The sequence below is a fragment of the Lacerta agilis genome, chromosome 2 (genome assembly GCF_009819535.1).
Source record: "Lacerta agilis isolate rLacAgi1 chromosome 2, rLacAgi1.pri, whole genome shotgun sequence".
NCBI lineage: Eukaryota > Metazoa > Chordata > Lepidosauria > Squamata > Lacertidae > Lacerta > Lacerta agilis.
In genome coordinates this window covers 45018605-45041008 of record NC_046313.1, presented here as the reverse complement: position 1 = coordinate 45041008, position 22404 = coordinate 45018605, and the positions used below count along the sequence as shown (strand labels likewise).

The 22404-nt window shown below is 42.2% G+C and overlaps 2 protein-coding genes across 4 annotated transcripts in view; both read left to right on the top strand.

Annotated features, from left to right (window-relative positions):
• The window catches only part of LOC117041264 (rho GTPase-activating protein 7-like), an 89925-nt gene that overhangs the window by 39549 nt on the left and 27972 nt on the right, over nucleotides 1–22404 (top strand). The window contains exon 1 of one of the 3 annotated variants that reach the window (XM_033139839.1): nucleotides 12541–12618. The exons of the other annotated variants lie outside the window; for them this stretch is intronic. Within the exon in view, the coding sequence (XP_032995730.1) occupies nucleotides 12570–12618 (49 nt within the window). The 5' untranslated portion in view covers nucleotides 12541–12569. Of the gene's footprint in view, nucleotides 1–12540; nucleotides 12619–22404 lie in introns of those variants that run through there. 3 annotated transcript variants of the gene reach the window in all.
• LOC117041266 (DCN1-like protein 5) lies at nucleotides 21308–22166 on the top strand. The gene has a single exon (XM_033139844.1). The coding sequence runs from the start codon at nucleotides 21308–21310 to the stop codon at nucleotides 22010–22012; it is 705 nt and encodes a 234-aa protein (XP_032995735.1). The 3' UTR covers nucleotides 22013–22166.

The following is a 22404-nucleotide window of genomic DNA, read 5'->3' as shown; positions in this document are numbered from 1 at the left end:
CACAACCTTGAAATTAAGAGTCTTATGCTCTGTCAACTGAGCTATCACACAATTGTTGCTTTTCCATTTCTATACTGAAGTCACAAAGTTCACTGCTTCAGGAGTAGGAAACTCTTATGTGGTATGCGAAACATGCTTTAAAAGACATGTGAAATGTAAATAACACATCCGGTCAAGTTTGTGCTGCTTTAAAAAACTAACAGGAAAGCAAATGCTTAAATCAACAGAACACGTTAGCATTTATATGTTTACAGAAAGTCTTCAAATAAATCAGTTGTTTAAATAGCTTTCTAAATCTGAGAACTCAATTGTTGTGCATCCAATTGTCACTTTCTAATAAAATGTTATCAGTTTTTGCATTTTTTTTAATGAATAGGTTTCTTTTATAAAGTTATGAAGATATTTCACATAGCTGTGAATGGTAAAATAATTCACTTTTGCTCTCTTCCTGATGTTGGCCAGACAACCCAAGGGAAGCTGTGTCCTCTTTCACAATCTTTGATACTGCCTTAAAATATTTTTATGGCAAAGCAGTAAGAATGCTTTGTACCTCCATAGTAATCATCACCCTATTCAAAAATAACTGTGGGAAAGTTATACAAATTACATAAACACTTTTGATAGATCTCTATTGTTGAGAACTTGAGCCAAGATGGATTATCATAACTTCAGTAGCCACTCAGAACAGGGGAAGGGTTTAGTTCTTAAAAGCTTTAAAGGTGGCAAGGTTCTCTGAGATAGTGACTAGGTGTGCTTTTTGCTTAGTTTTTCAGTCATAAAGACCAAAAAATGGTTACTATACCAATTTTATATGATCAGGAAAGTAGGCGTTTCAGAGTGTTTTTTTTTCTATAAGATTACAAATGAGTGTGTCTCTTGAATTATATGTTTATTTAAGAAATAAATGCAGTTATATCAATACATATCCACTATCTTCAAGTAAGGCACAGATCAGTCTATGTTTACTGTGAATTCTGAAATTCAGCAGGCTCTGGTACAGCAAAGGTGCTGACTGTATTTCAACAGGGTGTTATCCTGAGAGTACTATCAAGGCTTGAGGCATAATCCTGAAATCTGATTGGAACCTATTGGACTGGAGCTACTACTAATAGATTATCAAGGCAATTGTTTCAAAGCATGCCCCTACCACTTGTTAGACTTGGGAGGAAAGTTATGCATAGTTTGATTCAGAGGTATAGCTAGGAAGGGGTGGGGCGCACTGGGAGCCACACTGTGGAGGGAGCACTTACTGCAGGGCCTGGAGCATGCCCAAGCCACGTAGTTCTGGGAGTGGTGTGGTGGCTCGGACTGCCTGTAGGCCCCATGTTGCTCGAAAAAGCAACACAGGCATGGTGGGCACTGGGGCGGAATGCGGTTCGGGCACTGGGATTCTGGCACACCTTGCCCTGTCCCATGGGCACATCGCCCCATCCCCTGTGCATGGCACACACACACAGGCCACACATACCACCCTGGGCACCCAAGCGGCTAGTTACGCCACCGGTCTGATTAAGATACAATAGTGTTATCTTCTCTGGTTCACATGCAATGAATGGGGAAGATAATTTTCCTGCAGGTAGTGAATGGAAAAGGTAGTTTTTCTGTAGAAGAGGAATTGTGTTGCAGCTGTTTGCTCCCCTTCCTTTAAAGTCTATTTGCGTTCTAGAAAATAAGGTGATCATTCTTAGCTGTCCTTAGGGACAGAAAAGGAGGAGCAGAAATTGATGAGAGAGTCCCAAGAAAATGGCTCCATGGAGAAAAGGTGTGCTATCTAAAGGAATGTCTTCTCGAACATAAACCTACCACCCAGGAAATACCTTCTCCAGGTGCTCCAGCCTAGGGGTGTGGTTACTGGATAGGGGGCCTTTTCACTGGTGGTATTCAGATTATGGAACGCTCCTCCCTTGCCTGTTTAACTAGTGAGGCACCAGGGGAAGTCTGTCTAATTCTCTCAGGCCTTTAGTAACTGCCCCCTTTTATGGCCTGAGCTGCTATCTTCTTTTTGGGGAGGTTGTCTGTTAGCTGCTTTTTGTGGTATTTTTTGTTGTGTTATTGTAAGCCTGACGCTTTTGCAATGAGTGAACAAGAAATGGGGAAACCGCTTCAGTCATCCCCTGGAGCTATTCATTTTCAGTTGTTGTGGATGATGGTCACTGCAATAAGGCACGAATATGGGAGCTTTGCAATTTGACGCCACATTAACTATCAGGAGCCTATGTATGCAGTGTAGCATTTCAGAGAAAACTCCAGTCATAAATGGTTTTATCTAGTGCTGCACCAGCTGCATTCCATTCTGTCAGTGGGATTTGCTCTTTCTCTGTGTGCACCCAAAATCTGCTCTGGATGGTGCCCCAACACCATTTGCATAAACCCTACACAAATCTGGAGTGGAGTGGCTAAGATGGTTGGATGGTACCTTGTATATCTCTTTCCGGTAACTCCTGCAGCCAAGCTGGTGCCAAATGCTGGTGTTTTCCATTGGATCACATCAGTGAGGCCAAGATGGGGTTGGGGTCTTGTTGTCTGGGCAACCCAAGACTTCCATACACACCGCCCAGGCTTTAGTCCCAGAAAGGTCACTTTGATGCCACTAATGCAGGGGTTTGCCTTCACCCCTGGAGGCACACTCCATTGTCTCCTGAGACAAACTGATGTCAACCATAATTACCTGCACAGAAGTTACACTTTTGATGAAAGATGTGTGGTTTCTGTGCAACAACTGAATAATTTACAAATGGTATGCATAAAAAAATAGAGCTCTACCTTCTGGAAAAGCCTAATGCCTGTGTGTGGATTGTAAAAATTTATCAACCAAAACATTGTGAGGTATGCTAAAATCCAGCCTCCTTATCTGCATAATCTGTTCAATGTTGAAGCCATTTTGTTAGACATCCTTCATCAAGATTTTCTGGAGTTGCTGAAATTCATTAAAAATACTGCAGGCTAATCCAAAGGCCTATATCACCTAATAGACTTTTATGAGAATAACAAACCTCTGTCAACACAAGAAATACAGGACAAGTTAGAAGACACCCAGATGCCCTGATTGACAACACCAATTACAGTACATGCCTTCTTAAACAACCCAACAGTAAAATCAGCAGCAACTCGACCCCTGACAACCTTTGAAAACATCATCCTAATGACAAAGCGACGCGGCAGAGGGTTGGTATCTACAATATACAAAATACTACTCAAAAATCCCACGAGCTCCCTAGACACAATCAAAAAACAATGGGAGGATGACAGCCAATCCCGACCTCTCTCATCGCCAAAGAAACACAAGCGAACAACAGAGAACCTACACAAACAACATTGACACCAAACCCTATACATATTAAGGAAAATAGAAACATTGTCACCCCACCTCACCCATCCCCCCATCCCGCCCACCTCCTTCCCCCCTTCTCTCCCTAATGTCTCAACAACCAAATCTGATTTGTAAAAATGTTACATGGAAAAAATATGAGAGAGACATTGCACACACTTTTGTAAATCAAGAAAATCTTTAATAATAATAATAATAAATACTACAGGCCTCCTATTAAGGATGCCATTAGCCTTTAAATATCTTAGAAATCATCTGTGGCTTTAACAAACATGCTTAGTTTCCTTCCTGCATTGTAACTGAATGAGAAAGCGTATTTCACATTCTTTGTGCAGTGATAAGTACAATCTTCTTCATAGCTGTGCTGTGCCGCACCGTCCAGGTGGTGCCAGAACATTTCTGCTGATTTTTCACGGCTATGACACTTGAAGAAATGTAGTAGAAAGGATAAGTGGAACTGTAGACTGATAATTAGTAGAAATCCACTGTTTCAAAATTGGTGAATAAATAGGGAGTCAGGCAAAGTAAGTAGGAATGTCTTTAATCATCGCATTAATGTGTTGGTGGAAATGCCAAGAAAGCCAGCATTCACAGAGCACATTCACTCACACGCAGATACGCAAAAAGGAAAGGCTAGATTAAAATAGGCTGGGTGGTTCCTTTTTAGTGTATCAAAAAAGAGGCAAATAGGGAAGTTACTTGGACTTTCAAAAAGCTATTGACAATTTCTGTCATCAAAGACTCCTGTGTCCTGAGTAAGCTTAGCAGTCATGGAATAGGGGGAGGTGTTCTTGTGGATGATGAATTGGGTAAGTAGAAGTAGGAGAGAATAGGAATCACTACGTAGTTCGCCAAATGGAGGGATGTTGTATTATTTATTTATTTATTTATTTATTTATTTATTTATTTATTTAAACGTACATACCACCCTTCATTACATGATCTCAGGTCGGTTGACAGGATAATAAACGACACCCCTTGGTATTTTATTTTATTCTTTTATATTCTGCCTTACTTCCATCATGGAACTCAATGTGTGTACGTGGGGTTTCCAGGCTGTTACATGCCCAGGTGCTGAACAGACACTTAGAACATGTCTGTAGTTCATAACTACTGGTAAGTTAATGTAGGTAGGAGTATTATTGTGAAATGAAGTGGCAAGGGGATCACTAATGAAAGTTAAGTGTGTGTGTGCCAAGGAAACAAAAGTATTACTCAAATACATAACTTGCATGCATATTTTACCAACAGCTCATCACCAGTTGTATTTCATAACGCAAGATCAGTTGGCTTTTGCATGTGAGGAGAGGGAAAGATAAGTGCTTGAAAAATGTGTCTGCAAGCCAGGGCAAATTTGAAAATGCAGGCTTCGTGTAGAACAGCATCCATTGAGGCCTTCTAGCCCCTGGCTGCCCCTTGTCTTTTTTATTTAAAAAAATATTGAATTTGTTGTCAAATATTTCCTATTTTCGCTACATTTTTATTCCATATATTTAGTGATTTTTCAGCTGGTTCGTTATTTATTTTCCCCACTGCCCTCCCCCAGCAGCTGTCTGGTCTCACAAGGCTGAAAATTAAATCCTCCTTGTTATTTTCTATTTTCAGGACAAGGTAGGTGATTTTGCTTCCTAACCCAGAAAAGAAAAGCATTTAAAAAAAATCAATTTAAAACACATTTTTGAACTTTGGTGGACCTCCTGATTCAAAGCTAACACTTCTTTTCTAGCCAACAATATGAGCTCATTCCAGATCTGGAAAAACAAAGAAAAATAAATACAGGGCACTTAGCGTTCTTATGTAACATCCGTGGATTTTTGGCACAGACCGTGTGGAAAGCTGCATGGAACTTATTAATACGGCTTGAAAACTGGGTGGACTTCCTTTTCTGTGTTTAACCTTCCCTAGCAGCAGCAGTGAAAGCTATATAACTAAAACAGTGCAGTGTGGTAATAAGGAGTTATCTTGCCAGAGTATTTCCTACTCTTGTTTGAGCTCTTCAAAAGAGTTTCCTTTGGCTAGGATTCACTGTTTGCTTGGTGGTACAGAACTGGAGGGAACTTTTGCCTCTGTTTAGCTATAATGAGGATCTCTGGTGGCTGATCTAGATATGTATGGGTGCCACATGTATCCTCACCCTGCCAAGCTGCTCATAAGGACATGAGAACAGTACAGCTGGAACAGACTAAAGGCCTATCAGGTCCAGCATCCTGTTTTCCCACAGTGCTTTGCTTGTTCTCTAATCAGAACACTGGTTATCAAGCAGCCTTTTTTTGCATAGTTGTTGTCAGGTGCAAAAAGGAACTCTTCTTCCATGCTTAAGCTAATTGTAAATATCAGATACCTGGTATTTGGTTACTGCCATACCACCAGTGTTTTTCAGGAGAGTTTCAAGCACATACTGGAAATTTCATTTTGTGCAGTTTTAAGTGGTTTAAAGTGCCTCTCTCTCTAGCACAACAAATCCACTTTAGAATAATAATAATAATAATTAATTAATTAATTAATTAATAATGAACAAACAAACAAACAGGTGTTTTGTAGTTCAGAAAGCATTGAAGAAATGCATTGAAAAGTGTGGTGTGAACAAATGATTAACAAGAAGACATCTAAACATAGCAGAAGAAATCAAAATGAGAGCTCATTGTTGTATAACAAACAAATCAGAATGCCAACTGTGCCCTTCAGCTCTCCATATAGGACAAACAGGCCAAACCCTATGCCAAAGGATAAATGGACATAAATCTGACATCAGGAATCACAAGACAGAGAAACCAGCAGGAGAACACTTCAATCTCCCAGGACTTTCTATACAAGATCTCAAAGTAGCTGTCTTATTACAAAAGAATTTCAGAAATAGACTGGAAAGAGAAGTTGCTGAATTGAATCTTATTTTTGTTGTTGTTGTTTAGTCGTTTAGTCGTGTCCGACTCTTCGTGACCCCATTATTACCAAACTTAAAACCATGGAGAGACCTGGTCTGAATAGAGACATTGGATTCTTATTTCATTATACATAATGTAGCTATTTTTAAGCCATCTCACCCTTGCTTTTTCCTGTAAGACCAGTTGCAGTCGTTAACAGTCAACAGATTTACCACACCTATCAGCCAATCACCCATTCCCACCACCCTTCTTAGTAATACCCCTCCCCACCCTCTCACTATATATAAGGGTCTGGTGACTTCTGTTTCAGTGTATCTGAAGAACTGTGCATGCACACGAAAGCTCATTCCAATAACAAACTTAGTTGGTCTCTAAGGTGCTACTGGAAGGATTTTTTTAAATTTTTTAAATTTTGTTTAAACAAAACAGAAGAAATTCTCAGTGAAGACCACACATAGTCTAACCCAGGCTTCCTCAACCTCAGCCCTCCAGATGTTTTGAGACTACAATTCCCATCATCCCTGACCACTGGTCCTAGCTAGGGATCATGGAAGTTGAAGGCCAAAAACACCTGGAGGGCCGAGATTGAGGAAGCCTCATCTAACCTCTGCAAAACTTTATGCAAGCAAATGTGGATGAATGCTCCATAAACATTATCTGGAGGAGCCTATCAACTCTCCTCCCTTTCCCCACCATTATAGCAACTTGAAATCTGTGAATTAACATCAACATGAGCCAGGCACTGCTGGCCATCTTTTGCCAAAGCTTTCCATTACCTTATGGGAATGCTGCATGGGCAGAGGGACTGGGCTTGGCTGAGAGACCTTTGGCAGACAGTGCAGCTGGGGTCACAATCCAGTTTTATCCTTTCCCTTTGCTCATGGAGCCCTCTCTTCTCTGTTTACAACAGTAAAAAGGTCCGCTGGCAACTGTGTTAATTGCTCACATGGAAAAATAACCTTAGTGTGTGTATTTTTAGCTGCATTTTTCTCCTATATTTCAACTGAAAACTAGGAGAAGGGTTGTGGTTGCCAGTGGCGTAGCTAGCCTCAGTGCTGCTGGGGGCGGCGGCAGCGCAGAGGCACCCCCCTGGGGGAGGGGCACGACGCGTGCGTCGTGACGTCATCATGATGCCACGATGCACGTGTATGCAGAAAGGGGAAATTTCCCCCTTTCCGAGGCTTTTTTTCGGCGGGGGGTGGTGGCCAGCTAGGAGGGGGTGGCAAGCGTGACACCCCCCTCCTCGCTGGTCGGCCCCCCCCACCGGAAAAAAGCGGCGGAAAGGGCAAAAAGAAGCAGAGCAAGCGCTTGAATGCGCCTGTTCTGCTTCCTTTTCCCGCCCCCCCAGCAGTTTTTTTTGGCGAGGGGTGGTGGCTAGCGAGGAAGGGGTGACAGGTTTGACACTCCCCCTCGCTGGTCGGCCCCCCCCCCCCGCCGAAAAAAAGCAGAGGAAAGGGCAAAAAGAAGCAGAGCAAGCGCTTCAATGCGCCTGTTCTGCTTCCTTTCGGCGGGGAGGGGTGAGAGGGGCCGGCCAAAGTGTCACCCCACCTCCCCTTGACCTAGGGGCGGCCCGCCCCCCCGCCCCCACCCTGCAACGCCCCTGGTGGTTGCTCATCTCTTCGCAGAAAGCAAGTTGTGAACCTCTCTCTCAGATACTGGAGTCTGGGGATCAACTTCAATTGACCCAAGGGTCTTTTCACAGAAGACTCTTTTCTGGTCAGAGCAGCTTGTCTAGCTTATAAGACCTATAAGACTGAAAAATACAAAACTCAATTTCTTCTGTTTACCTCAGTTGTCCTGCAGCTTACAGCTGTGATTGTGAACCAGGTAAAGGGAAGACTACTGATGTTCTCCATTAAAGTTGGTAGGAACATTATTGCGGGGAAGGGCAGCAACAGTACTAACAAATATTACCTTATAGTTGCCGTCTGTGTGGGTGGTTGTGTGTCAGATACAATATATTTGTAAGGTGCTCATATCAATTTTGCTGGTTTGGGGGTCTTTCTAATAATAGTTTACTTGTGTGACCACAGAGTACATGGAAAGAATACAGCTGGATTATTTTGAAATGCTGCAGCTAGGATTGTCTGACTCTTTGCACAGATGTCTTGTTAGAATGACACTTCTTTTGTGCTTGGATGAGTTGGCTGCATTCAAAGCTGTTGTCATGTGATAGCAGCCAAAAGCAGCTGTCTTTGTATTGATGGCTGAAACCTTAAAGTGAACTTTCTTTAGAAGTGGGCTGTGATTGTGGTGTTAACTCCTTGTATACTTAGGAGTTGTTATGTGTGTGTGGAGAGGGGGGCAGCTTCTAAAAGCTTCCTGAATTGCAACAATGCTTTTACTATAGTATTCCTTCAAGTGTAGAATATCTTTTTTATATATTACAAATAGCTGGTGCAACCACCTCTACAGTATTACCACCAAGCTGGATTAAGACAGTGAAGTGGGCGGACAGGGGGCTTTGCTCCCTGAAATGGTCCTCATCCAGATCCGGACCTCTGTACCTACAGGGGGGCACTACCAGTATCCTTTACAGCAGACAATCTGCTCTTTATCAGGTAGCTCTGGCCGCCCCTGTCACCTAACATTGTTGTTGTTGTTGTTCAATCGTTCAGTCGTGTCCGACTCTTTGTGACCCCATGGACCAGAGCACGCCAAGCACGCCTATCCTTCACTGCCTCTCGCAGTTTGGCCAAACTCATGTTAGTAGCTTCGAGAACACTGTCCAACCATCTCATCCTCTGTCGTCCCCTTCTCCTTGTGCCCTCCATCTTTCCCAACATCAGGGTCTTTTCCAGGGAGTCTTCTCTTCTCATGAGGTGGCCAAAGTCACCTAACATAGGAATCAGTTAAATTGAGCTAAGTACCGGTATTTCTTCCAGGTCTCATCTTTCACATCTGTCAAGCAAAAGCAACAGGACTAAACTTCTGTCAGAATGAATACACACACACACACACACACACACACACACACACACACATATATATATATATATATATATATATATATATATATATATATATATATATTCTGGAAGCTCACATACAAACACAGATGGTGTATCCAAAACAGATGATGAATCACTATTGCTCTTCTTTGCCCCACCTCCCCAAGGCTTTTTCACCACCCCATAATTTTAATGTGTGTGTTTGTGCTAATATAGCATCCACGCCTGTTTGGGGGAATTGTGTGGGAAGCTAAATTGCTGGATAGGTATTGGTTACTATTTCATTTAGGATTATTATTTTTTTACAATTTTACAGCATTTGCCTACACAAAACTAAATTAGCAAGGAGTTAATTACCTGTGATGTGATGGAAACAACTACGAAAACCCCTCTTAAATTAAACCAATTGTAAACAGTTTTGTTTCTAACCTCTGTGTACTCCAAGTTTTTATTTCAATTTATTGCTCATAAGGCCACCACCTTTTACTCTTGTCAAATTCCAGTAGGAATAGGCTTAAGGCAGGTGTGGGGAACCTTTGACGTTTCAGATGCTGATGAACTACAGCTCCCATCAGCTCCAGTAAGCATGGCCAATTGCCAGGGATGATGGGAATTGTAGTTCAGAAATGCCAGGAATGCCAAAGGTTCCCAACACCTAACTTTAGGCTACATTGCTTAGCAGAATTACATATGTGTGCTATGGGCAAAGAAGGAAGCACATTTTGTACTTATCTCAAATCTCAAGGTAACATGCAATCAATGTGTGTTCCTCCTCTTGCTGCTGCTTTTGCTAACGTGAAACAATCCTGTTCCCCCACCCTTTTCCTTTATCCTTCTTCAGTAAGTACATCCTTACATTGTTAGCTACATCACACAATCCCTGTAGCTGTTACTCAGTTAGACTGGCATGTTTGCACGTATCTGACTCTTGCTTTTGTTTTCTCAGTAGTATTCCTGTTTGCTGGCACATCCTAGCCATTTTATTCTACGGAATGGAGAAGGCACATACAGACATACTTGTGCTTTGTGATATGGCCCCAGGAGCCAGCTTTTGTATTAACTGCTGAAACAAAAGACCGATTCATATGCACTGTAAAAGCTGTCAAAACCCTTAAGATTTCACAATGTGAAACAGAGGGTTTACTTTGCTCTGCTTAAAGGGGGTATTTCATCCAAAGCAAATACACCTCTTATTTGGGGGTGCAGGGAATAAGGTTAGTCAGTTGCAAAAGAATCTGTCAAAAGATGCATCTGACTCTTGTCCTTTATGCCCTGACTGGAATGTGCTTTATCAAGTTGAGTGCTGCCCAGCCCTATTCTTTCCCAAAGTGCAGTCTATGTGCTAATAGTGTGGTACTCAAGTCTGTGTGTTGCTTTTGGAGGGGGTAGAAAGGATAGCATTGCTGCAGGGGGAGCAGCTGTGCTGCTTTTCACTCTGCACAACCCTCTTACTTAATTATTTTTTTAAAAAAAGAAGGGCTGCCATCAGAACATTGGAGGAAGCTGGAGGAGGTTAAATTCAAAAACTGAAGAAGTCACATGTCAGGTGCTTAGGAGATTTTGCAAGAACATCCCAGAACTGGAGCACTGAGTGCCCCCCAAGCAAGGTGGAGAGCTTAAAGCTCTTTCTGCACCACACAACCCAAAGTGGACCCAGCACAAAACGAGCTTTTTAGTTCTTCACTTTGCTTGGATTTAACTGCACAATTTCAACCAGCCTGCCTTCAACTGTGTTTGGTTGAGATTGCACAAGTTAAATGTGCATAAGATGTGATCATACTGCATGTCACCCTGTCCTCACAGTGCATAGCTGTCAACTTTTCCCTTTTTTTAAAGGGAAATTCCCTTATTCCGAATAGGATTCCTCACAAGAAAAGGGAAAAGTTGACAGCTATGTCACAGTGGCTGAACAGATGCCTGTGGGAAGCCTGGAAGCAGGACTTCCGTGCAACAGCTCTCTCCTCACAACTGCCATTCAGCTGCATTGGATGTAGAATATTGCTGCATAAATGCTTTTGGGGTGCAAATGGGCCTTTATTTTGTCATCTCTACCTAGTATGTTATTTTCCTTATCCATGTATCTACTGCAGCTTCTTTCTTTAGTGTAATTTTCAGTTCTGCCCTTGAAACATACTGTCAAGAATAATTTTCTTGTTTGTTGCCTTATGTCAATTAAATGTCCAAAAACTGTTGAAGATTTTTAAAAGGTGTGGTGGACTTGCATAGCTTCTAAGTGTCTCCTACTGTAATGTAATGGAGAAGTTATCACAGCCTAGATCAGACTCTCCCTAGGTTGGCATGTTCCAGAGGATGCTGAGAATGCCCCTTAGGCACTGATGTGGGTGGGAGAGAGACTATATTGTGTTCTTGCATAATTTCTGTTCTGTTAGGATACATAATGAGGCAAAGACCAAAGTTCTTATGAGTCCTAGCTATTTTATTACTGGATTTCTGTAGTTGCTCATCAACACATGCTCCCGACAAGCTTGCCGAACAAAACAAAAAACAATATGATACAGATGCCTTGTTGAGAGGTGAACAATGTGAAGTAGATGCATCTGTCATTCCCAGATGTAAACTGGGAATTACAGTCAAACCTCCTCTTACGTCTGCCTCCGCTCGTGTCCATTTCGCCCAACGTCCACAGCTAACCCGGAAGTAACCGGCGGGTTTGCCGCTGTTCACGCATGCGCAGGAGCGGTGATCGCTATTCGCACATGCACAGAAATGGGCAATCGCCACCTGCGCACAACGGCGCCTCTCCCAGAGACCTATTTCGACTTCCGGACGGGCCTCCAGAACCGATTGTGTTCGTGAGTAGAGGTTCCACTGTATATATTTACAATGGAGTTCACTGAATAGATAGGAGCCCAGAACATAAAGCTAGGCACACTTTTAAAAATGTTGCTACCAAGACTTTGCGCCACCCCCAATCTCTACCAAGCAGTAGCAAGATCCCAGGGGGTCCAGGTGCTCACCCAGAGTTCTGTTTCCATTGGGAAATCAGGGCAAAGTGGAGACTAGTGTCTTTAAGAAATATGGTTTATTGTACACATATTTACACCTGGTCTACTTTGGAGAGAGTTTGGAACATTACATGTTAATAGGGGCTTGTTTACCACAGCAGTGCAACATTAGAGTCCAAGGCATCCTGCATACCCTCTCTATGCATCTGTCCCAGCCTGCGCAAGATGGTTCTGCCCACTTCCTTTCTTCTTCCCAAGAACCCCTGCTCCAAGCAGCTTCTCCCCATCTGTCTGCTTGCCCACCTTATCCAGACCTCTGATTTTAAAACGACAGTATTTTTCTAATGTGACATCACATCCTCCCCATCACCTTGGCAACTTCCTGTCCTCACCAGCAGCTTCCTATTATTTTGCTTCTGTCCCAGCTGTCCCAGTTTGATTAATGACTTGCTTCCAGCACCTTTTTTCATTCTTCAGGACTGCTATCTCAGGTGAGGCCTTGGCCTGGCATCTTCCTTTCGTACTCCAAATACTATCTAAATTCTATCATTTATTAATTTCTACAATTCGCTAACTCTAGCAGTTGTAGACTTTGCTTTATGTCCACAATTATAGCTCAAGCAGTTCCTTTGAATATTCATGGTAAGGGAGAGCAAGCAGGGTTTCTGGTGGTGGCATGATTACATAGGGAATATTCTAGTGATATCAGAGTTCAAATATGTAGAGGGTGGGAGAGGGTTGGCTCCAAACAACTCCAGTTGTTGGAACAGTGCCGGTCTTGCATTGCTAGTGTAGTTTTCTGGAATGTGTGTACTCTACAAGTTGCTTTCCTCTGAAGTATAGGATATTAGAGTTCAGGGTCAGTTATCTTAAAAAAGAGAGAGAAAGTGGGGGGGGGGCTTAAAGGAAGAAAATACATGAAAGGAAGAATAATTGATCCCAGGGATATACCTGTGACATTTTGGAAGAGAAGAGGGACCCAGTTTTCCGAAACATTAGTGATCCAATATTATTTTAAAATGTGTACCCTGACAAACATGGCTCATGGAGTCCTTGAGGCACCCATTGCACAATTATTACACCCACCCGACTTCTCCGAATGTTGAAAAGTTTACAGGCTACAACAGAGTTAGTGTCCTTTTGGAAGGAGGTCACTGGAGGCTTATAGCAATTGGCACTATCTGAATTTATTTACTAAATAGTCAGGTTGGACTACATATGGGGAATCTGTGGCCCTCCAACCCCAGCCAGCATGACCAATGGTCAGGTACAATAGGAGTTGTAGTCCAATAATATATGGAGGGCTACTGGTTCCCCATTAAATACTTCAGTAGCCAAAGTCTACTGTCCCACATATTATCCCCATAAAGTGACGCCCCCCATGTTTACAGAACACATAGCTCAGTTCTCCATTTGCAATTTGTCCGCAAGCACATATGCCACCACTTGAAAAGGAGAAAAAGCAGGTTTTAGTTTCAAGACAAACCCAGCTGCCTGCTCTGAACAATTGTGTCTGAAGTGGCTGGGTAGTGATTTCTAGGGCTTACGCATGTCCATCAGTTAATGGCTACATCAGTATTGGGATTTTTTACAATCTGCACCTACATTGAGGATGTTTTTACAGATGTTTTTAATTGCATGTTTTATTGTTTTATTGCTTGTTTGCCACCTTGGGATCCTTTGGAAGAAGGGTCAGGATAAAAACATGATAGATAAAAAAAATAAAATTTTAATTCTACTTAGCCCTTAGTCTCATCTTCTTTTTAAATTGAACATGAAGCAAGCTAGGCAACCCAGCTTTGTCCCTTGGAGAAGACAGGGGAAAGGAATGCACATTCTTCTTCAAAAAATAGTCTAGAGGTGGAGTCCAGGCTTGATTGTGTCAGCTGTAACATATCTGGCAGTTAGGATTGTCCCCATCTGCCCTATTTAGGACCTAAGAGATTATTTTATAATCTTTAAATAGTTTGGGAATTTTGTTTAAAGTGAGCTGCTTTGAAATGACTTGCAGGATAATTCGTAACCAAATAAGGGTATATTTGTCCCCAAAATTGCTTCCATTTCGGAGATACCTACTCCATATATTGTGGAGAATCCCTAAACTAGACTGCATTTCAAGATCCCAGGTGTATAAGATTACATCTGTATTACTTCAGTTTAGCAAATAACTAGAATTGGCAGTTTAAGAGCTAGGTTGAAATTAGTCCCACCTTTGTCACTAAACCGTACAGAATCTGAAATACTAAGCAGTTGAGAAAAAGTTTTGGAGACAACGCCAGTCGTTTATATGAAACAATTACTGGTATACAAACAAAAAGCTACAATGTTAACATATTTTGTTTTCTATTTCAAGTCAGCTTAGCAAATATCTGAGAAATGAGCAAACTTATAATTATTAAGTTCTCTTAACTAATAACATTATAACCTTTCAGTTTTCCCCATGTTCTTCTGCCTTTTCTTAGCAAGATCTAGAGGTGTGTTTTAAATTCTACTCCCTTGAGGAAATGACAATTTAGCTAATACCTTATCGCTCTCCTTTTCTGTGACTGGCTTATCACTTTGACATGACTGGCCCTTTCAAAGACTATTCTGGTGTACATAACTTCAGGTAGCATTGTGCTATATGAATCATGGGACTTGAAAAGCAAAGCAAATAAGGGGGAAACTTGAAGCAAGTCTAATCTGGTTGCTGAATGGATCAGATAAATACGGGGCTGTTGTTTGTTGAGGCTTTGCCATCTGTGCTGGGAGCAGACACTTGAAAAACTTGCACCTTGTAGCATCTGTGTGGGTAGGTGCATTGCTAGTCCTATTTTGGTAGGTAGGAATCTCTTTATTGGACACAGTTTATATATTTAACAAATCAACTTTACATTAAATATAATCTAAAAGAGAATAAACATTTGGTATAAATTAATATACAGTGTGTGCTTAAATCACATTTGTGCTGTTTTCCTCAAATCTGAAGGGAGCTAGGCAACATGCTGTTCACCAAATACTGTAGACTACAACTCCCATCAGCCCCAGTCAGCATGACCAGTGGGCTGGGATGATGGGAACTGTAGTTCACAACCTCTGGAGGGCACCATGTTGGCTACCCTTGGGACAACTACTGTCATTTTAAAATAGAGTTAAATGCACAGCATTAAAAATGCTTCATAAAAGCGAGTGACATCCAGCACAACAGTTCTGCATCCCTCAGCCCAATTTTATAGGAATTCTGCTGGTAAGAGATCATCTGAATTATGGTTCCATATGTCTGGATCTTCCCAGACATTACCGTGATTTCAAAGGCGGAATTGATTTCCCGGGGGGGGGGGGATTTCCGAAAGGTGGTGCTTTGTCCTTGATTTTAGGCAAGTCAAGTCAACAATTTCGGTGGTTTCTCCCAAAACAACAACTCAATGACTTTCAGGGTGTCCTGGTTTTTACTTTTTGAAATATGGCAACCCTATCTGAATATATGTTTTTGGATTCTAGTTGTGAACATCCCCCTCAATTCCTCTGACAGCAATGAATAATAGGAAATCCTTGAAATGCATGCTGACAGTTGAGCAATCCTAAATTCTGAAGTTTGTTACTGATGAAACCACAAACTATTTTTGTCTAGACTAAATCCATATTAAAAAATATATTAAAAAATCTTAATCCCAGCTAGCCAGTTAAATTAGGACACCTGATTACAACACAATGTGAACTTGAAGTAATGCTGGTAATCTGTGTTTCTCTCCCCACCCCTTAACTCTGTGTTTAGGCATCTTTCTTTTAAAAGTGAGAGAGCCTCGGACCTGTACAGAGATACCATATACCAGACATCTCCAAACTAAGGCCCGCGGGCCGGATGCAGCCCGCGTAAGCCAGTTGTGCGGGGGGCCCCTCCGCCCACTCTTACCGACATGGCGTAGTGCGGTTGCCCATCACCGGGTTGGTGTGGTGCCAGAAATAGCTTGTGCACATGCGCAAGCGTCATTTTCGGCGCACTTTTGGGTATGCAGAGGCCCGTGCACATGTGCACAAGCTATTTTTGGCGATGCGCCGACCAGGAAGTGCGCCGGAAATTACGCTTGTGCATGCGCACAAGCTATTTCCGGCGCTGTGCTGCGCCAGAAGTGCACCAGAAAAAGCGAATGCGCACGCATATGGCCACACACTCCCCCACCCTCCGGCCCGCAACGTGATCGGCGCCATAGGAACCAGCCCAAGGCCGTGTAAGTTTGGGGATCCCTGCCATATACTGTATGCTGTTAAGAGATCACGCTCTTTGAACTATTGAGTGCCTGTGAACATTTTGTTGATTTATTTATCCAACAATTTATAAGCTTCTTTTGAAACTAGTGCACTCAAAGCAGATTACAAAGTAAACTAAAATTAAAACAACCTCCACAGTATGATGTTGCAAATTGCAGTATGATCATCAGGGCCATCTTTAGCAGAAGCGGCACCGGGATGCAAATATCCGCCTAGCGCCCCCAAATTACCACAGATAGTGTTGGGGTGGCCGTAGCTGCGCACTGCCAGACATCGTGGGGGGCGCAACTCTCCCCCATGTTGCTGCAGGAGAGCGATCCCCGCAACGGCTTGGGAGTGAAGTTGCGCCCCTCCCAAGCCTCATCGGGAGGAGAGCAATCCCCGCAGAGGCTTGGGAGGGGAAGCTGGACACTCGCCAGCCTTATGGTTGATGGTGCACAGCTGGTGGGCGTGCAGGGAAAGGGGAGGCCGCTGTCAAAGCTGCACAGCTCCCCCACTTGCTGGGGCGCCCCTGAGAGGCTGGTGCCCTGGCGAGACGCACCACTAAGCCCTGTGGGAAAGACAGCTCTGATGATCATACAAATAAAATAAATGGCATAACACCAGTAATTTAAATGTAATAATACTGATCACCGAAGAATTGATGCTTTTGAATTATGGTGCTGGAGGAGACTCTTGAGAGTCCCATGGACTGCAAAAAGATCAAACTTATCCATCCTTAAAAAAATCAGTCCTGAGTGCTCACTGGAAGGACAGATCCTGAAGTTGAGGCTCCAGTACTTTGGCCATCTCATGAGAAGAGAAGACTCCCTGGAAAATATCCTGATGTTGGGAAAGATGGAGGGCACAAGGAGAAGGGGACGACAGAGGATGAGATGGTTGGACAGTGTTCTCGAAGCGACTAGCATGAGTTTGGCCAAACTGCGGGAGGCAGTGAAAGGTAGGCGTGCCTGGTGTGCTCTGGTCCATGGGGTTACGAAGAGTCGGACACGATTGAACGACTGAACAAAATAATAATAATAATAATAATAATAATAATAATAATAATAATAATAATAATTAATAATAGGCACTAATTAAGTACATAAGAAGTGTCTTGTTGGATCAGACCAAAGGCCTACCAAGCTCAGCAACCTATTCTCACAGTAGCCAACCAGATGCCTTTAGGAAACCCATCAGGAAGACCTGAGTGCAATCTTTTCCTGGCAACTGGTATTTGGAGGGGTAGAACATAGCCAAAATGGCTAGTACCCACCCATATCCTTATTGTCCATGAATTTGTCTAATTATTTTTTTTATAAAACCACCCAAATTGTGTGTTGTTATTTATTCCTGTATCATTCTGCCTATGAAAAGGCTGTCATGTTTGAGCATGTTAAGGCAGCACTGGGAAAACAATTACCGTACTTCTCATTCCCAGCCATTTTGTAATTGGGAACCAGCAGATTGTCTGATTCTTCCTGTCCCCAAACTTGACCCCAAGGTGGTGCAATCCCTTTGTGAATGTACAATCTTGTTTGCAGAGTGTTTTATGTAAACACATCTAAATGAAGTGTGAATAGGATATGCATATCTATCATACAGGTACAATTGCTTGGGATCTGGCCTTTCTGACTCTTTGAAGTTCACATTCAGTGGCAAACTTGAGATTATTATAGATAATATGTGAAAGATATGAGGGTTTTACTTGGTGAGCCAGATAAGAAATTCACACATTTCTCTAAAGACATATTTTTAATAGGAAAAGGGTGACCTGTAGGTGGATTTTTGTGATTAGAGTTAAGCATAGGACATTTATAGGAATAGATAATGGTTTTCACACACCCCACCCATCAATTTTCCACATGTAGTTCCTGGCAAAACATTGGTGCAAAATAACACACCAACCTTACATAATGTAGAACAGGCATAGACAAACTCAGCCCTCCAGGTGTTTTTGGCCTACAACTCCCATGATCCCTAGCTAGCAGGACCAGTGGTCAGGAATGATGGGAATTGTAGACCCAAAACATCTGGAGGGCCGAGTTTGCCTATGCCTGATGTAGAATAAGATACTTGATCATATCCCAGAATTGTGTCTGTATTTTTGTAAGTCAGCTCACTGATACAGGAAGTTGAAGTTTTTCAAACACAGCTGAGATCATATGGAAGCTAATTGCATTATGCAAAACAGCCTTTGACAATTAATTTCCAGTGGGTGTAAATAGAATCATTTGGAGAACTGCCAAACAGCTAGTGCATGCAAGCCCTTAACGGCAGGCTGAAATAAGTGAAATTTAATTTGTAAGTAAATTCCATTATGCTTAAGTGGCTAAACAACTGTCTAAAAAGCTATACACCATTATGCAGTTTGTTTGCCTACAAACTGGTATTTACAGGCAATAATGACGATATCTCACTCTTTAAAAAGGGTTGTATGACGGAAGATTTGGTATAATGTTGGCTTGCATGCTGGGTGGGTTTATGTTTTGAACATTGTGTTGAAATACCCAAAGAGTATCTTTTACAACTTTAGATAAGCAGTGATTCTTTGAAGATGTGGGTGTTGTTGTGTAAACGCAGTTTACCCACCCACCCACCCACATTTTTTAATTTCTGCTTTTAAATTCTCATTTCACGTGTCATTTCATGCCCATCTTACTTCTTGGGTGGAAGACTAACTAAACAATCCACCATGTTTGCTCAGAAGTTAAGTTGCACTGATTTCAATGAAACTTAGTCCAATGCAAGTGAATATTGTACCATAGCCTTACTTTAAAATGTGGAATCTTAAAAGTGCTTCCTCTTGACTAGAGTCATCCAGAGCTTTAGCTATGAGGTTAAGATACCTCTCCATTTCTGTGGTTTGTGTGTGTGTGTGTGTGTGAATTGCATTTAATTTCCTCTGCCCTCCCTACGTAAGAAGATTACAAACATCTAGAATGTATGTACAAACATCTAGAATGTATGATAAGAAGTGATAAAACAATCAATTTGGAAGTGCTGGATTAACATCTGTAGTAGCACAATAAACCATTGTCTTTGGTCATATCTAAATGAACAGAATTTAACTACTTGATGAATTCAGCAGTTTTACATTGGAGCCTTCCTTTGAAATTCCTTTGTTCATGTAGCAGAGTGTGGATGACTGATAACTTCCACTGATTTTTGAATACTCCCATTTCTGATGTCATTTATGCCTATTGATTCTTTTCCATAGGGACTGGCCTTTTTTTACTTATTATGTAGAATGTATTTAATTTGGTGCATCTTACCTGAGAATCTTCTGCTACTCTGTTCTATTTAATGCAACAAATATTTTTAGTAGCCGTGACCGTGGTTTTATTGTATGTGTGGTGCCCGATGATTTTTATGGTTATTGTTGTTTTTTGTTGTTCTCCTTCTGAATGATGACATGGCCTATGGCTAGTGCAATAAAAAGTTTAATTGGATTGGACTGGATTGGATTGGATGTAGGATGCAGAAGGAGATTTCTAACACATGACATATATCACATTGGAAGGTAAGCAGGTGATGTTGTGGCTCTCATTATGATGTCCTGTAATAGTGTTGCCTGACTTGACATATGGATTTGTTGCAGGTTCTGGTTCTGGTGTGTGTTTGTTTTGTGGTCTTTTATTGCTGGTAAGTAGCTATTTTGGGTTAGTGGGCTATAAGTGACCTATCACCCACAGCCTGTGAAAAGGAAGTGTCATTGCCCAGGTTAGACTGTAGGTCCTTAATGGTATGTTTGGCTAGTTTTAGCTGGGACCTATAGATGACAGGTGGTCATTTTTTCTTCTGTACTAGACTGTTCCAAAGTACCAATGTGTCTTTGTTATTCTGTTGGTTTTTACTTAATTAGAAGGTTTTGTAGCCTTAAGCTACATACACACACCATACATTTAAAGCACATGGCTCCCCCCCCAAAAAAGCCTGGGAACTGTAGTTTGTTGCAGGTTAGAACTTGTACATCTGTGAGGGGTAAACTACAGTTCCCATGATTCTTTAGGGAAAGTCATGTGTTTTAAATACATGTTTTGTATGCAGCCTTAAGAAATGTGTGTACCTTCTGCATCTGATGAATTGGACTCTTTAAGGTACCATAAGACTCTTGTTGTTTTTGTGAATTCAGTTTATTACCGGTAAGTGAAGCATAGGATGAATAAATGATTGATCAGACAAACTGGTTTTAGGAAGCTTATTGAGTGAAAGGCTCTTTTGAGTAATAAAAAGAGCTGGAACTGTGATGACCCAATACTTGATAAATTTCTAATCTAAATTCAATCCGTGTGCCGACAAGGAAAAAAAAATCCAAACTTACATATGCCATTTTATCCAATTTTAGTCAAGCTGCTAACTAGGGATATCTCTGCAATAGCTAAAAGGAATCTTACTCTTTAGAGGTTTTCAGAAAAGAACAGGGAAATAACTTCCTCCCAACTGGCTACTGAAGGTCATAGGCAGAAGTCTTTCCAAGGCACAACAGCCCTGTTACCTAGAGGCAACAAGGTGAAAGGATGGATTAAATCAGTGTGCTAAGAGCAGTGTTTTTCAACCACTGTTCCGCGGCACACTAGTGTGCCGCGAGATGTTGCCTGGTGTGCCGTGGGAAAAATTACTTTATATGTAGTCAATATAGGCACAGAGGACCAGCGTTGCCACCGCCGCCACCGCCGCCGCTTCTCCCTCAGGAAAGCTCTTTATTTCGCTCCCCACCACAGTATCCCCCTTCCCACGCCTGAATCTACCAGGCGCGGCGGCGGCGGCGGCGGCGAGCTGAGAGGAAGGAAGGCAAGAGCCGCGACGGCACCGGCAGCTTCTCCGCCTCCTCCTCCGCCTCCTCCTCCTCCTCAGCTGCGAGGGAAGGAAGAGGCGGCGGCTCCCTCCCCCCTCCCGAGGGGCCCCGCGGCCCTCCGCCTCCGCGCCCCCGTCCGGGGCGAACCGAGGGAGATGCCCGTGAAGAAGAAGCGCAAATCCTCGGGGCAGGCGGGGGACGAGACGGGCCTCAAGAAGTGCAAAATCAGCAGCTACTGCAGGTCTCAAGCTTCTAGTAAAGTGATAAGCGGTGAGGAGCATTTTTCAAGCAAGAAGTGCCTGGCTTGGTTTTATGAATATGCAGGTGAGGATGAAGTGGTAGGGCCAGAAGGAATGGAGAAATTCTGTGAGGACATTGGCGTTGAACCTGAAAATATTATTATGCTAGTTTTAGCCTGGAAACTGGAGGCTGAAAGCATGGGATTTTTTACAAAGGAAGAATGGTTAAAGGGGATGACCTCATTACAATGTGACTGCACAGAAAAGCTGCAGAGTAAATTTGATTTTTTGCGCTCGCAACTGAATGATATTTCAACATTTAAGAATATCTACAGATATGCCTTTGATTTTGCAAGGGATAAAGACCAGAGAAGTCTGGATATTGACACTGCAAAATCTATGTTAGCTCTTCTGCTTGGAAGAACGTGGCCTCTGTTTTCAATATTTTACCAATACTTGGAGCAGTCAAAATACAGAGTAATTAACAAAGATCAGTGGTACAATGTGTTAGAATTCAGCAGAACTGTCCATGCAGATCTTAGCAACTATGATGAAGATGGGGCATGGCCTGTTCTTCTTGATGAATTTGTGGAGTGGCAAAAGGTTCGCCAAGCATCATAGCAAGAGCAGCTTTGAAGAAGGTGCTGGATCTTGTGATGTTGCAAAAACTGAGTCAAAACCAAGGGTTGCGTTCACATCCTTATGAACTTTAGTCATTTTTTCCCCTTTTATTTTTAAAGGAAGCCTTGTTACATGTGAAATGGGCATTGAACCACACCTCATCTGAGACTGAAAATTGGAGGGTTTCGTCTTAAGTTTCTAGCATTTCAGAACAATAAAGATTCAGATTTGTAACAGTCTTTATATATATATATATATATATATATATATATATATATATATATATATGGGCACAGAGTTATTTTTTTAAATATTTTCTAATGGTGGTGTGCCTCGTGATTTTTTTCATGAAACAAGTGTGCCTTTGCCCAAAAAAGGTTGAAAAACACTGC

Coding starts and splice junctions, on each gene's coding strand:
- LOC117041266 (XM_033139844.1), top strand. CDS start 21,308: ATGCCCGTGAAGAAGAAGCGCAAATCCTCGGGGCAGGCGGGGGACGAG.